Source organism: Staurois parvus, unplaced genomic scaffold, assembly GCF_062004578.1.
Source record: "Staurois parvus isolate SC_StPar_1 unplaced genomic scaffold, SC_StPar_1.0 ptg001677l, whole genome shotgun sequence".
Taxonomy (NCBI): domain Eukaryota; kingdom Metazoa; phylum Chordata; class Amphibia; order Anura; family Ranidae; genus Staurois; species Staurois parvus.
In genome coordinates this window covers 71064-87500 of record NW_028319473.1, presented here as the reverse complement: position 1 = coordinate 87500, position 16437 = coordinate 71064, and the positions used below count along the sequence as shown (strand labels likewise).

At 49.3% G+C, this 16437-nt stretch overlaps 1 protein-coding gene across 14 annotated transcripts in view; it reads right to left on the bottom strand.

The window, feature by feature from the left end:
* The window catches only part of KCNQ2 (potassium voltage-gated channel subfamily Q member 2), a 97079-nt gene extending 83632 nt beyond the window's left edge, over positions 1-13447 (bottom strand). For all 14 annotated transcript variants that reach the window (XM_089663386.1, XM_089663397.1, XM_089663398.1 and 11 more), the window contains exon 1: positions 13011-13447. In XM_089663386.1, the coding sequence (XP_089519512.1) occupies positions 13011-13312 (302 nt within the window). In that variant the 5' untranslated portion in view covers positions 13313-13447. The remainder of the gene's footprint in view (positions 1-13010) is intronic.
* Positions 13448-16437: the final 2990 nt, after the last annotated feature.

Below are 16437 nucleotides of genomic sequence, written 5' to 3'. Positions count from 1 at the left end.
TTCAATTATAGCTAATTGTCAAAGCTAGTCCTTTCCGTTGGTTAAATCCAATCAATGCCATTGATCACTTGAACCAACCATACTGCATCTGTAGCATCTCAGGGAAAGAATGGAGCCTAGCACTCCATTATAACCAAATTATCCCTTGTGTTTACACAATAGGAAGTCCTGGAGCCATTTCACACCAGCTGGTATTTTGCAATGGACACAATTGATCAGCGAGTGGGGTCCAGGGTCTAATGTAGCGTTCAGCTCATACAACAACCACCACGTGAAGCCCAGCAATGAGACTTGTGGGAAGAGATTGCAGCCAGATCAATGGCTCGAGCATTAGCACTGCAAGAATGAGCAGAGATTTACAGGGGAAGGCTCTGGAGAAGGTTGGCGGACGGACGGGAGAGGGCTGGTGGCTCTCTCAAGCAGAGAAGAAACGTTTCAGCACATTTTCCTCGGCAAGTTTTCCTGAACAGAGAATGGGGTCGAGAATTCGGCAGCTCAGCCATGTTGTTCCAAGATATCCTGAATGGAGAGGTTTCTCCTTTTGTGTCTGGGAAGGGTGGGATGGGCTACGGGCAAATAATATGCACAGACAGCCAGCATCTTCATCTACTGTGTGAAAATGCAAGCTGGTGGGGGGGAAGTGCGGTGGGCAAGAGCAAGATCCGTCTGCTCAGGCAGCCATTGGACAAAGTGTCTCCTCGAAGGTCCAAAACAGACGATGGTGGAGGGATATTGCGGTCAATGGACCTGGTCCATACATGGTACCCATGGTAGCCTATGTTGATCAGAAAGACGACATGGCAAGGGTGGGGTTGCCCTTACCCAGGAGCTTTTGCCGATAACTTTCTAATAGAATGCCAGGCCACAGCCTAACCAGGACAAAAGCACCCAACATCAATGGCCAGGCCACAGCCTAACCAGGACAAAAGCACCCAACATCAATGGCCAGGCCACAGCCTAACCAGGACAAAAGCACCCAACATTAATGGCCAGGCCACAGCCTAACCAGGACAAAAGCACCCAACATCAATGGCCAGGCCACAGCCTAACCTGGACAAAAGCACCCAACATCAGTGGGCAGGCCAGCATGATATGGTAGGGTTTCTGTCTGTTGATGAGCTTGAAGTACCAGAATGCCCACATCCTTTAATAATCAAAGTTTCACAGCACCATAGACTTGTAGTCCCTTGACAGACCCCCAGGTCTATGGTCTCAATCCCCCCACCAGTCCATGCTGGGACTTCCAGTGACGCTGCAGTCTAACCAGAATACTAAACCTTGCCGAGTGCACTATTCATGCACGCTGGTTTCTCATGATACAATCCCAGACACACAGGAGCCAATTATTATACATTGGCGTGTAGGTGGATGTCTGTCTGCTGCCAAAGCCGCCCGTCACACAATGTCCCCTCAAAAAAAAAAAAAAAAAAAGGAAAAACAACCACTTAATCCATCAAATACACCAATCTGCTCTCAGCAAAGCCTCCGAACCGCAAACCCTACGGATACAAGCCCTGGTCACATGATCCAACACACCCGTCGCATATCTCTACATCCTCAACAACGTTCTTTTACATAAAACATACAGCCTGAGGCCCTACGGGGACAGCCTGCAGAAAGACGACCAGGATCTCCGTGCTGCAAGACGTCAACACAGGAAAATAATAGGCAATGCATGCAGGTTACTCCATAAAACACAGACTGTCAAAGAGCCAGCAACCCAATATCTGTGTATCACAGAGGGGTTCAGGGATCACGCCTAAGACAAGTGGCCTTTATAGTAAATCCATATAATATTTATAACAGGATTAGCATTATGGATGGGAAAAAAAATATTATATAATTTAATTATTATATTTTATTAATTATTTATAAATATAAATTATTATATATATATATATATATATATATATAAAATTATATAATTTAATTATTTTATTAATTATTTATAAATTATTTTAAATAAATTTATATATATATATATATATATATATATATATATATATATATATATATATATATATAAACTAAATAAAAAATATATATATATTTCAAAAAGAGTGAATGAAAAAAAAATGTATGTGAAAAAATATTTAATTATAAGTGAATGGATGGAAAATGATAATAAATAAAAAAAAAAGTGTCTATATGTACACACACACACATTTTTTAAATTACTATTATTATTTTCCCTCCATTCACTTATAGTAAATATTTTTTCACATAAATATTTTAAAATGTGAATGGAAAAAAATATGTACGTATGTATGTATATATATACAGACATACATATACAAACACTTTTTTTATTATTATTTTCCCTCCATTCACTTCTAATAAATATTTTTATCACATACACACTTTTTACATATATATATATATATATATATATATATATATATATATATATATATATATATATATATAAAAGAAATGATGATGTTGTGTTTTTTTTTGTTGTTTTTTTTTTTTTTCTTTTTTTACACATTTATTTTGAATATAACCACTTTAAAAGTAATCCTGATACCTCAAATATTATAAAAGAACAAAATGGGGTACCCCATGGTAACAAAATATATACCTTCTAATGATATATATCATAGACAAGGAGACTAATAAAAATATGAAAAACCAAATTGTCCTGCATCAACTCCAGCAAATGTGTTTTTATGGTTGAACTGAATGGACTTAAATCTTTTTTCATCCAAACTATGTAACATCAAGAAGGATTTGACGCTCTTGGATCCCCCTTCCCCATTGTAGGGTCCCCCATTTATGGGTACTAGCTTTTGGGGGTCACTCCTAGTATTAGTACGTATGTCAACACAGCACTTTCTACTCGATAGAAGTCCCATGTGTGTCCTGAACTGCACCCACTTCGTGACCAGTAACTGTGCACCCCAGTGCTGTAGAGGCAGAAGCATACAAAGGCCAGTGTACCCCATATTCTGTATGTAATGCACATAAAGGCTCCCCATTGCTGGTATTATTAGTACTGTACCCCGTTTACTGAACATACACATGCGTTGCCCCATTAGTGTCATGTACACCGTGTCCAGGCACTGCAGATGAAATGGCAGTACTGAGAGTACTCCCATGTAGGACAGGTAACCCTCAGACTGATATTGTAGTGGAAGGCCTCTCATTCCCCATCATGAACCCCCATCATGCAGGGAATCCCTGGACTCAAGTATGTATAGGTCAGTATGGCTTATCAAGGTGGTACTGTTGCCAGAAAACATGCTCACACCAGAGTATGGTGGATGAGGCTGGTACAGGAGTATTGTGGGTGTACCCCAGTATTATTTTTGCATGCAGCGATGATACAGGAGTATTGTCGGTGTACCCCAGTATTATTTTTGCATGCAGCGATGGTACAGAAGTATTGTCGATGTAATCCATTATTGTTCTTGCATGCAGCTATGGTACAGGAGTATTGTCGGTGTACCCCATTATTGTTCTAGCATGCAGTTATGGTACAGGAGTATTGTCGGTGTACCCCAGTATTGTTCTTGCATGCAGCTATGATACAGGAGTATTGTCGGTGTACCCCAGTATTGTTCTTGCATGCAGCTATGGTACAGGAGTATTGTCGGTGTACCCCAGTATTGTTCTTGCATGCAGCTATGGTACAGGAGTATTGTCGGTGTACCCCAGTATTGTTCTTGCATGCAGCTATGGTACAGGAGTATTGTCGGTGTACCCCAGTATTGTTCTTGCATGCAGCTATGGTACAGAAGTATTGTCGATGTACCCCATTATTGTTCTTGCATGCAGCTATGATACAGGAGTATTGTCGGTGTACCCCAGTATTGTTCTTGCATGCAGCTATGGTACAGGAGTATTGTCGGTGTACCCCAGTATTGTTCTTGCATGCAGCTATGGTACAGGAGTATTGTCGGTGTACCCCATTATTGTTCTAGCATGCAGTTATGGTACAGGAGTATTGTCAGTGTACCCCAGTATTGTTCTTGCATGCAGCTATGGTACAGGAGTATTGTCGGTGTACCCCAGTATTGTTCTTGCATGCAGCTATGGTACAGGAGTATTGTCGGTGTACCCCATTATTGTTCTAGCATGCAGTTATGGTACAGGAGTATTGTCAGTGTACCCTATTATTGTTCTTGCATGCCGCTATGGTACAGGAGTATTATCCGTGTACCCCAGTATTGTTCTTGCATGAAGCTATGGTACAGAAATATTGTCGGTGTACCCCATTATTGTTCTTGCATGCCGCTATGGTACAGGAGTATTGTCAGTGTACCCCAGTATTGTTCTTGCATGCAGCTATGGTAGAAGACAGCACCCCGGTATTAGGTACCCAAAAAGCAAGCATGACAGATAGGATGTTGATACTTGAATAAAGAAGTCAAACCTTGGCACGTCTAATAATGGTAGTAATAGGTACTCTAACAGGCTGGCAGATGGAGGTGGTATGCCTAGCTTGCCAGTGTACTTCATCACTGTTAGTAAACCTCGGCCATGTCAGTACTCACATATAGAGGTGGTAATAAAGTAGTGTACCCCAACACTGTCAATGAACCATCCAGCAGTGTCAGTACCTAATGCAGGCCTGATAGATGGTGGTACTACCAATGAACCCCAGTATTGTCAGGGTGCAGTTACATACAAGAAAATGACTGTGGTACCTTAGTATTTGTAGGAACTTCCACATAGCAGATAATGGCAACCCCAGTACTGTCAGTTACTTACACATAGGTATACTAGATCATGATACCTCAGTACTGCTAGGTACTCATACACAGTCACAACAGATGGCACCTCAGTATAGACAGTATGGCCAGAAGTGCCAGGTGCTCATATATTGGCCCTGTTGATGGTACCCCACTATTATCAGTGTACAGCCAGGTACTTGCACATAGGAACCGAGGGTAATACTCCAGTATTGTCAGGTACTCACATGTAGTCATGGTAGATAATGGTGGTGCCCCAGTACAGTCAGTGTATCCGAGTTGCTCTCACATAGGTATAGTAGATAAAAGGGGGGTGTCCTAAGTACTCACACGTAGACACAGTAGATAAAGATGGCACCCCGTTAGTATAAGTGCACCCCAGGTACTCACATCATAATAGTAGATTAAAGTGGTACCCCAGTACTAAGAGTGTCCCCCAAGTACTCACACAATAGTATGGTAGCCGACAGTGGTAACCCAGAACCAAACGTGCCTACCAGGTACTCTCATGTAAGAACAGTAGTTGAAGATGGGAACACAATACAATCAAGTTTGCCCTAGGTACTCAGGCATAGGCATGGTAGATGAAGGTAGTACCCCAGTACTAGGTGTACCCTCATCCCCGGTGCTCACACGTAGTCACAGTAGATGAAGATAGTATCCCAGTACTTTAAGTATCCAAATTACTCACAAAAAGCTATGGTATATGTACTGTATATGAAGGTGGTCCCATTGTATTAGGGTTGTGCCTCCAGTACTCACACATAGGCATAGTAGATGACAGTGGTATCCAAGTACCAGGCATGTCCCCTAGGTACTCACATATAGGCATGGTAGATGAAGATGGTACCCCAGTTATACCAGTGTCTCCCCCTACTACTGTACTAACACATAGACATGGTAGATGGTACCCCATTACGAAGAATTACAACCCACCCAAGTACTCATATATAAAGCATGCTAGATGAAGGTGGTAACCCAGTATTATAGGTGTCCCCCTGCCAGTATTCATACATAGGCATGATAGATGAAGGTGGTTTTTCAGTATTAGGGGGTGCCCCCCAGGTACTCACACATAGGCATGGTAGATAAAAGGTGATATCCCAGTATTCGACGAGCCCCCCAGTACTCACACACAGACTTAACAGATGGCACCCCAGTATTAGGAAAGTCCTCCCCAGTTATCACCCATAGACACGGTAGATGAAGGTGGTACCTTAGTAGTAGGGGTGTCCCCCACATACTCACACATAGGCATTGTAGATGAAGGTAGTACTATCATAGTATTAGCATGATAGATAGTAACCCAGAATTAGGAATATGCCCATCCCACAGCACTCACACATATGCATGGTAGATGAAGATGGTATCTCTGTATTAGGAGTACCCCCTCCAGTACTCATACATAGGCATGGTAGATGGCGGTACCAAAGTATTAGGAGTAACTCCCAGGTACTCACACACGGACATGGTAAATGAAGGTGGCATACTAGCATTCTGCATAGTAGATGAAGCTAGTACCCTGTATTAGGAGTCCCATTCCCTCCCCAGTACCCACACAAAGGCATGGTAATGGTGGTACCAAAGTATTAGGAGTACCCCTCCTCCAGTACTCACACATAGACCTGGTAGGTAAAGGTGGTACCCCAGTATTAGGGGGGTTTGGCCATTATTCATACATAGGCATGGTAGATAAAGATGGTACCTTAGTATGAGAAACACACACACACACACACACACACACACGGTAGATGCCACAGTTTTAGGAGTACCCTTGGGTAGGTACTCACACATAGATATGGAGGATTAAAATGGTATCCCAGTACTCACACCTAGATGTGCTAGATGAAGGTGGTATCCCCAGTATTAGGCATGGTAGATGAAAGTGGTAACCCATTATTAGGCATACCCCCGAGTACATAGGTATGGTAGATAAAGGTTGTACCCCAGTATTAGGAATACCCACTGCAGTACTCACACATAGACATGGTGGATGAAAGTGGTACCACAGTATTGAGAGTATCTCCCGGGTACATATTTATGGTAGATGAAGGTGGTACTCCAGTATTGGGAATACCTTCCTGCAGCACTCACACATAGGTATAATAGATGAAGGTGGTATCCCAGTATTAGAAGTACCTTCCAGGTATGTAGGTATGACAGATGAAAGCGGAAACCCAGTATTAAGAGTACCTCCCTCTAGTTCTCAGACATAGGCAGATGAAGGTAATACACTGGTACCCTAGTATTACTAGTAGCCCCTTCAGTACTCACACATAGACATGCTAGGTGACGGTGGTACCCCAGCATTACTAGTACCCCATTCAGTACGCACATATCTGTAGTATTCACACATAGGCATGGTAGATGAAGGTGGTTCCCCAATATTAGGGGTGTACCCCAGTATTTGTTGTACTCACACACAGGCATGGAAAATGGAGGTGGCCCCTCAGTATCTGTAGTACTCACACATAGGCAAGGTAAATTAATGTGGACCCCCAGTATTGAGTGTACCCTTTATTTGTAGTATTCAAACATAGGCATGGCAAATTAAGGGGGCCCCCAGTATTAGGGGTGTACCCCAGTATTATTACTCACACAGGCATGGTAGATGAAGGTGGTCCCCCAGTATTAGGGGTTCCCCCACTATGATAGATGGTGGTCCCCAGCATTAGAGGTGTACCCCAGTATTTGTAGTACTCACACACAGGCATGGTAAAGAAGGTGGTCCCCAAGTATTAGGTGTACTCCCAGGTATAGTAGATGAAGGTGTTCCCCCAGTATTAACATTACTCACAGGCATGGTAGAAAAAGGTGGCCCCCCCAGTATTGTGCTGAACCCCAGTATTGGTACTGACACATAAGCATGGTAGATGAAGGTGGTCCCCTAGTATTTGGGTATACCACGGTATTAGTACTCACACATAGGCATGGTAGATTAAGGTGGGTCCCCCAGTATTAGGGTGTACCCCGGTGTTGGTACTCACACATAGGCATGGTAAATGGTGAGTCCTGCAGTATTGGAGTATCGATACTCACACATAAGCATGGTGAATGAAGGTGAGTCCCCCTGTATTGCGGTGTGCCTCCCAGTATCAGTAGTACTCACTCATAGGCATGGTAGATGAAGGTGGGTCCCCAGTATTGGGATGCACCCCAGTATCTGTAGTACTCACACATAAGCATGGTAGATGAAGGTGGGTCCTCCCAGTATTGGTGTACCCTGGAATCGGTAGTACTCATACATAGGCATGGTAAATGAAGGTGGTCCCCCTGTATTGGGGTGTACCCTATCGGTAGTACATACGCATAGTCATGGTAGATGAAGATGGGTCCTCCAGTATTGGGGTGTACCCCCCAATATCGGTAGTACTCACGCATAGGCATGGTATGTGAAAGTGGGTCCCCCAGTATTGGGGTGTACCCCAGTATCGGTAGTACACACACATAGGCATGGTAGATGAAGGTGGGTCCCCCAGTATTTGGTTGTACTCCAGTATCGGTAGTACTCACACATAGGCATGGTAGATGAAGGCAAGTCCTCCAGTATTGGGGTGTACCCCCCCAGTATCTGTAGTACTCATGCATAGGCATGGTAGGTGAAGGTGGGTCCCCCAGTATTGGGGTGTACCCCAGTATTGGTACTCACACATAGTCATGGTAGATGAAGGTGGGTCTCCCAGTATTGCGGTGTACCCCCCAGTATCAGTAGTACTCACGCATAGGCATGGTAGGTGAAGGTGGGGCCCCCAGTACTGGGGTGTACCCTGGAATTGGTATTACTCACACATAGGTATGGTAGATGAAGGTGGCCCCCCAGTATTGGGGTGTACCCCGGTATTGGTAGTACACATAGGCATGGTAGATGGAGTGCCCCAGTATTGGGGTGTACCCCGGTATCGGTACTCACACATAGGCATGGTAGATGAAGGTGGCCCCCTAGTATTGGCATGTACCCCAGTATCAGCACTCACACATAGACATGGTAGATGAAGGTGGTTCCCCAGTATCAGGGTGTACCCCAGTATCAGTATTCACACATAGGCATGGTAGATGAAGGTCGCCCAGTATTGGGGTGTACCTCGGTATCGGTACTCACACACAGGCATGGTAGATGGAGGCTCCCCAGTATTGGGCTGTACCTCGGTATCAGTAATACTCACATATAGGCAAGGTATATGAAAGTGGCCCCCCCAGTGATGGGGTTTATTAGTACTAACACAGACATGGTAGATGGAGGAAGTCCCCCAGTATTGGGTGTACTCCCCAGTATGGTAGATGAAGGTGCCCACCCGGTATTAGGGGTGTACCCCATTATCTGCAGTACTCACATATAGGCATGGTAGATGAAGGTGGGACCCCCAGTATTAGGGGTGTACTTGAATATTAGTACTCACACATAGGCATGGTAGATGAAGGTGGCCCCCCAGTATTGGGGTGTACCCCAGTATCGATACTCACACATAGGCATGGTAGATGAAGGTGGCCCCCCCAGTGTTGGGGTGTACCCCAGTACCGGTACTCATATAGGTATGGTAGATAAAGGTGCCCCCCCCCCAGTAATGGGGTGTACCCCAGTATCGGTACTCACACATAGGTATGATAGATGAAGGTGTACCCCAGTATCGGCACTCACACATAGGCATGGCAGATGAAGGCGGCCCCCCAGTATTAGGGTGTACCCCAGTATTGGCACTCACACATAGGCATGGCAGATGAAGGCGGCCCCCCCAGTATTGGGGTGTACCCCAGTATCGGCACTCACACATAGGCATGGCAGATGAAGGTGGCCCCCCCCAGTGTTGGGGTGTACCCCAGTACCGGTACTCATATAGGTATGGTAAATAAAGGTGGCCCCCCCAGTATTGGGGTGTACCCCAGTATCGATACTCACACACAGGCATGGTAGATGAAGGTGGCCCCCCCAGTGTTGGGGTGAGGTGTACCCCAGTACCGGTACTCATATAGGTATGGTAGATAAAGGTGGCCCCCCCCAGTATTGGGGTGTACCCCAGTATCGGTACTCACACATAGGTATGATAGATGAAGGTGTACCCCAGTATCGGCACTCACACATAGGCATGGCAGATGAAGGCGGCCCCCCCAGTATTAGGGTGTACCCCAGTATTGGCACTCACACATAGGCATGGCAGATGAAGGCGGCCCCCCCAGTATTGGGGTGTACCCCAGTATCGGCACTCACACATAGGCATGGCAGATGAAGGTGGCCCCCCCCAGTATTGGGGTGTACCCCAGTATCAGTACGCACACATAGGCATGGCAGATGAAGGCGGCCCCCCAGTATTGGGGTGTACCCCAGTATCGGTACGCACACATAGGCATGGCAGATGAAGGCGGCCCCCCAGTATTGGGGTGTACCCCAGTATCGGTACGCACACATAGGCATGGCAGATGAAGGCGGCCCCCCAGTATTGGGGTGTACCCCAGTATCGGTACGCACACATAGGCATGGCAGATGAAGGTGGCCCCCCAGTATTGGTGTACCCCAGTATCGGTACTCACACATAGGCATGGCAGATGAAGGTGGCCCCCCAGTATTGGGGTGTACCCCAGTATCGGTACTCCCACATAGGCATGGCAGATGAAGGCAGCCCCCCAGTATTGGGGTACCCCAGTATCGGTACTCACACACAGGCATGGCAGATGAAGGTGGCCCCCCAGTATTGGTGTACCCCAGTATCTGTACTCACACATAGGCATGGCAGATGAAGGTGGCCCCCCAGTATCGGTACTCACACATAGGCATGGCAGATGAAGGTGGCCCCCCAGTATTGGGGTACCCCAGTATCGGTACTCACACACAGGCATGGTAGATGAAGGCGGCCCCCCAGTATTGGTGTACCCCAGTATCGGTTCTCACACACAGGCATGGTAGATGAAGGCGGCCCCCCCCCAGTATTGGGGTACCCCAGTATCGGTACTCACACACAGGCATGGTAGATGAAGGTGGCCCCCCAGTATTGGGGTACCCCAGTATCGGTACTCACACAGGCATGGCAGATGAAGGTGGCCCCCCACTATTGGGGTACCCCAGTATCGGTACTCACACATAGGCATGGCAGATGAAGGTGGCCCCCCACTATTGGGGTCAACCAGTATCGGTACTCACACAGGCATGGCAGATGAAGGTGGCCCCCCAGTATTGGGGTACCCCATTATCGGTACTCACACATAGGCATGGTAGATGAAGGCGGCCCCCCAGTATTGGGGTGTACCCCAGTATCGGTACTCACACACAGGCATGGTAGATGAAGGCGGCCCCCCAGTATTGGTGTACCCCAGTATCGGTACTCACACACAGGCATGGTAGATGAAGGCGGCCCCCCAGTATTGGTGTACCCCAGTATCGGTACTCACACACAGGCATGGTAGATGAAGGCGGCCCCCCAGTATTGGGGTGTACCCCAGTATCGGTACTCACACATAGGCATGGTAGATGAAGGCGGCCCCCCAGTATTGGGGTGTACCCCAGTATCGATACTCACACACAGGCATGGTAGATGAAGGCGGCCCCCCAGTATTGGTGTACCCCAGTATCGGTACTCACACACAGGCATGGTAGATGAAGGCGGCCCCCCAGTATTGGTGTACCCCAGTATCGGTACTCACACACAGGCATGGTAGATGAAGGCGGCCCCCCAGTATTGGGGTGTACCCCAGTATCGGTACTCACACACAGGCATGGTAGATGAAGGCGGCCCCCCAGTATAGGTACTCACACACAGGCATGGTAGATGAAGGCGGCCCCCCAGTATTGGGGTGTACCCCAGTATAGGTACTCACACACAGGCATGGTAGATGAAGGCAGCCCCCCAGTATTGGGGTGTACCCCAGTATCGGTACTCACACACAGGCATGGTAGATGAAGATGGCCCCCCAGTATTGGTGTACCCCAGTATCGGTACTCACACACAGGCATGGTAGATGAAGGCGGCCCCCCAGTATTGGTGTACCCCAGTATCGGTACTCACACACAGGCATGGTAGATGAAGGCGGCCCCCCAGTATTGGTGTACCCCAGTATCGGTACTCACACACAGGCATGGTAGATGAAGGCGGCCCCCCAGTATTGGGGTGTACCCCAGTATCGGTACTCACACACAGGCATGGTAGATGAAGGCGGCCCCCCAGTATTGGGGTGTACCCCAGTATCGGTACTCACACACAGGCATGGTAGATGAAGGCGGCCCCCCAGTATTGGGGGTACCCCAGTATCGGTACTCACACACAGGCATGGTAGGTGAAGGCGGCCCCCCAGTATTGGGGGTACCCCAGTATCGGTACTCACACACAGGCATGGTAGGTGAAGGCGGCCCCCCAGTATTGGGGGTACCCCAGTATCGGTACTCACACACAGGCATGGTAGGTGAAGGCGGCCCCCCAGTATTGGGGGTACCCCAGTATCGGTACTCACACACAGGCATGGTAGATGAAGGCGGCCCCCCAGTATTGGGGGTACCCCAGTATCGGTACTCACACACAGGCATGGTAGATGAAGGCGGCCCCCCAGTATTGGGGTACCCCAGTATCGGTACTCACACACAGGCATGGTAGATGAAGGCGGCCCCCCAGTATTGGGGGTACCCCAGTATCGGTACTCACACACAGGCATGGTAGATGAAGGCGGCCCCCCAGTATTGGGGGTACCCCAGTATCGGTACTCACACACAGGCATGGCAGATGAAGGTGGCCCCCCAGTATTGGGGGTACCCCAGTATCGGTACTCACACACAGGCATGGCAGATGAAGGCGGCCCCCCAGTATTGGGGTGTACCCCAGTATCGGTACTCACACACAGGCATGGTAGATGAAGGCGGCCCCCCAGTATTGGGGGTACCCCAGTATCGGTACTCACACACAGGCATGGTAGATGAAGGCGGCCCCCCAGTATTGGGGGTACCCCAGTATCGGTACTCACACACAGGCATGGTAGATGAAGGCGGCCCCCCAGTATTGGGGGTACCCCAGTATCGGTACTCACACATAGGCATGGCAGATGAAGGTGGCCCCCCAGTATTGGGGGTACCCCAGTATCGGTACTCACACACAGGCATGGTAGATGAAGGCGGCCCCCCAGTATTGGGGGTACCCCAGTATCGGTACTCACACATAGGCATGGTAGATGAAGGTGGCCCCCCAGTATTGGGGGTACCCCAGTATCGGTACTCACACACAGGCATGGTAGATGAAGGCGGCCCCCCAGTATTGGGGGTACCCCAGTATCGGTACTCACACATAGGCATGGTAGATGAAGGTGGCCCCCCAGTATTGGGGGTACCCCAGTATCGGTACTCACACATAGGCATGGTAGATGAAGGTCCATCCCCGGGGTCTCTCCAGCACATTGTAGAGGAAATTCTGCAGTTTGCGGTAGAAGGCGTTCCTCTTGGGGGGTTTCCCGGTCCCGGAGACGGTGGATCGGGGTTTGCTGAGGATGCTGCTCCTCTTGCTGGTGTGATCGGATCCATCGATGAGCAGAGCCCCGTCCCGGCTACATTCCGGGGGCCCCCCCGGGTCCAGCCCCACGAAGCCCACCTTCAGCTTCTTCTCCCCGGGGGGGCCGGGGTACACCCCCCCATTGCGGGATTTCTGCACCATCACCGGGGATCCTGCCGCTGGGGGGTCCGGGCACACGAAGACGGGGCGCCGCCGGGGGGGCTCATGTCACCGACTATGGGGGGCGACCAATGCAGCGGCTCAACGATCGCCGAATCTCTGCATTCCCTCCCGGGCTCCGCCCACACACCGCGCAGGACACGCCCACCGTTCCTTTAACTCTTGGCTGCTCCCCCATTGGCCGCTCACACAATGTATCCACTCAGCTTCCTCCGGAGGATACATTGTATCAGTGTCGGGAAAACACTCACCACCCGATCCCATTGTACAATCGGCTCATCCATCCAATCAAATAATATTTATTCGCCACGATTCGATCGTTTAATCTATTGTCGATCCATGATGAGAGATTGTGCCAACTAGTGAAGGATTTCAATCAATATAGCGAAAAATATTTTCAAATATTTGTGATCAAAACCGAGCCAATACCGATCAAAAGATCGATGACGTTTACCGATCGCCCGATTTTTCAAAAATAATTCCAGAATGATTAATTGGTTGGGATCCTGCTAGTAACCTGGCCGTTACGCCATTGGATTCGGTCTGATGAGTCGATTAGATCTGTCCCATACTATAGATCGTGGAAACTCCTCTATGGGGCACCATACACGTTACAATCTGAGAGTACCATGGCGGCTGAGGGGTGGACTGACAACTCACGGGGCCCCCGGGCAATAGGGGATCATGGGGCCCCTGTGTCCTCGCCCACACTCAAACCACACCCAAAAAAGCCTATGAAAGGTACCAGGGGCATCTCATTGGGCCCCTTACTGACCCCGGGCCCTCGGGCAGTGCCCAAGTACCCGAATGGTCAGTCCGCCCCTTTGGCGGCCCCATAGCCTTCTTTTGTTTCTATCTGATTGAAATTGGATCTGCAAATAATCGAATAGCCCTTCCAATCGATTTGGACTCAACTTACATCAGATTCGATCCAACTGAGATAAACGGCGAGAAGTTATCGATCGATCGGCAACACTGAGACGGTTCTGTCATAAATACAATCGTATCTTTCCTGGTCAGATTATGGGATTAAATGCTGATCGTTTTTATTTATCTGATGATTTGATGGGTGTAACATCCAATCAGATGCAATGGCAATGGCAGACAGGTGAAGGTGAAAATCGATTTTTTTTTGGGGGGGAGGGGCTTAACAAGTGTTTTTTCTGTCATTCAGACGTCTGCAAAGTGCACATTGGTGCTCTGTGATCACATCCAGTGGCGGACTGACCAATCGGGCACTTGGGCACTGCTCGAAGGGCCCAGGGTCAGTAGGGGGCCCCATGAGATGCCCCTGGTACCTTTCATAGGATTTTTTGAGTTTGGGCAAGGACATAGGGGCCCCACGATCTCCTATTGCCCAGGGGCCCCATGAGTTGTCAGTCCACCCCAGGGGCGGACTGACAACTCATGGGGCCCCCAGGCAATAGGGGATCATGGGGCCCCTATGTCCTTGCCCAAACTCAAAAAAGCCTATGAAAAAGGTACCAGGGGCATCTCATGGGGCCCCCTACTGACCCCGGGCCCTCGGGCAGTGGCCGAGTTTCCAAATGGTCAGTCCGCCCCTGATCACATCTGTGATACATCATGCAATGTATTTTTCAATGCAAGCAGATGTGGTTTGCAGTCCCTGTACAGCAGGGCTGGAGTGTGAGAGGAAGAAGCAGCACAAGCAGCCAATCAGGTCACGCTGATAGGAGAATAGAGCAGAGTGGCAGGATGGGGGCTCGTCCGGGACAGGCATGAAGTGGGTTGAATGATGCTGACCACCAGACTTGGGGCATCTAGAGCTCTAGACTGAAAGTGTAAATTACAATAAAACGTGATTCTTATCGTATCTTTCCGTTATCTTTGTCTCTGCGGAAACCACAACTCCCCACTCTGACCCTAACGATTGAAGCCTCATCCTAACCCTCAGCCCTAGAACCTACACCTCCCCAGGAAGTGCCCCCCCCCCCCAGACGTTTCCGACCCATAATACTCAATGTATCTCTAAAGCCAAAAACGTTCAACGGTCAGTGTGCAGGGCAGGCGGGGTCAGTGTGCGGGGCAGGGGGGGTCAGTGTGCGGGGCAGGCATGGTCAGTGTGTGGGGCAGGCGTGGTCAGTGTGCGGGGCAGGGGGGGTCAGTGTGCGGGGCAGGCATGGTCAGTGTGTGGGGCAGGCGGGGTCAGTGTGCGGGGCAGGCGTGGTCAGTGTGCGGTGCGGTGCAGGCGGGGTCAGTGTGCGGGGCAGGCGGGGTCAGTGTGCGGGGAAGGAGTGGTCAGTGTGCGGGGCAGGCGTGGTCAGTGTGCGGGGCAGGCAGGGTCAGTGTGCGGGGCAGGCGTGGTCAGTGTGCGGGGCAGGCGTGGTGAGTGTGCGGGCAGGCGTGGTCAGTGTGTGGGCAGGCGTGGACAGTGTGCGGGGCAGGCGTGGACAGTGTGCGGGGCAGGCGTGGTCAGTGTGCTTGGCAGGCGTGGTCAGTGTGCGGGGCAGGCGGGGTCAGTGTGCGGGGCAGGCGGGGTCAGTGTGCAGTGTGCAGTGTTCACACTGGCTGCTGTCCATTCAGCACCACGTCACTTCCATCTACATCTGGGCTGGAGTCCCATTAGAACCATTTCCCATCAGAGGGACTGATGACTGTGCAATGACCAATAGACCAGGCCCCTCCCTCCAGGGCTGACACAGGGGCCACTTCAAGGGTCACAGTGTTGGGGCCAATTAGTGCCGTCATCAGTCTTGTGTTGTCACCTGAACACTTAGGAACACTCTGTGTGCCATTTGCAGCCTGTTGTAAAGACATTACATTTTTGGGGCTCTTCCTCCCAGAAGCCCCGGGTAGAACTCCACAACTTCCCTTCAAGGACCAGCACTGGGTGTCACAAGCAACTGATGTTTTTTAAAAAATAAAATATTTCTTTTACTTATTTTGTTTGTCTGGGTCATGCTGATCTCCTGCAGCCTCGTTGCAACCTCTTCATGCACCCCAGTGAAGGCTGCATGGATATTCTCAAGGTGGGCTGAATGTTAAAGGGGTCCCTTGCTGCCTCTATCAGGGTGACAACGCAGGAGCACAATTGGGAGACAGGGACAAAACGTTGTCACCCTATAACAGGAAGTGCCAGGGACTAT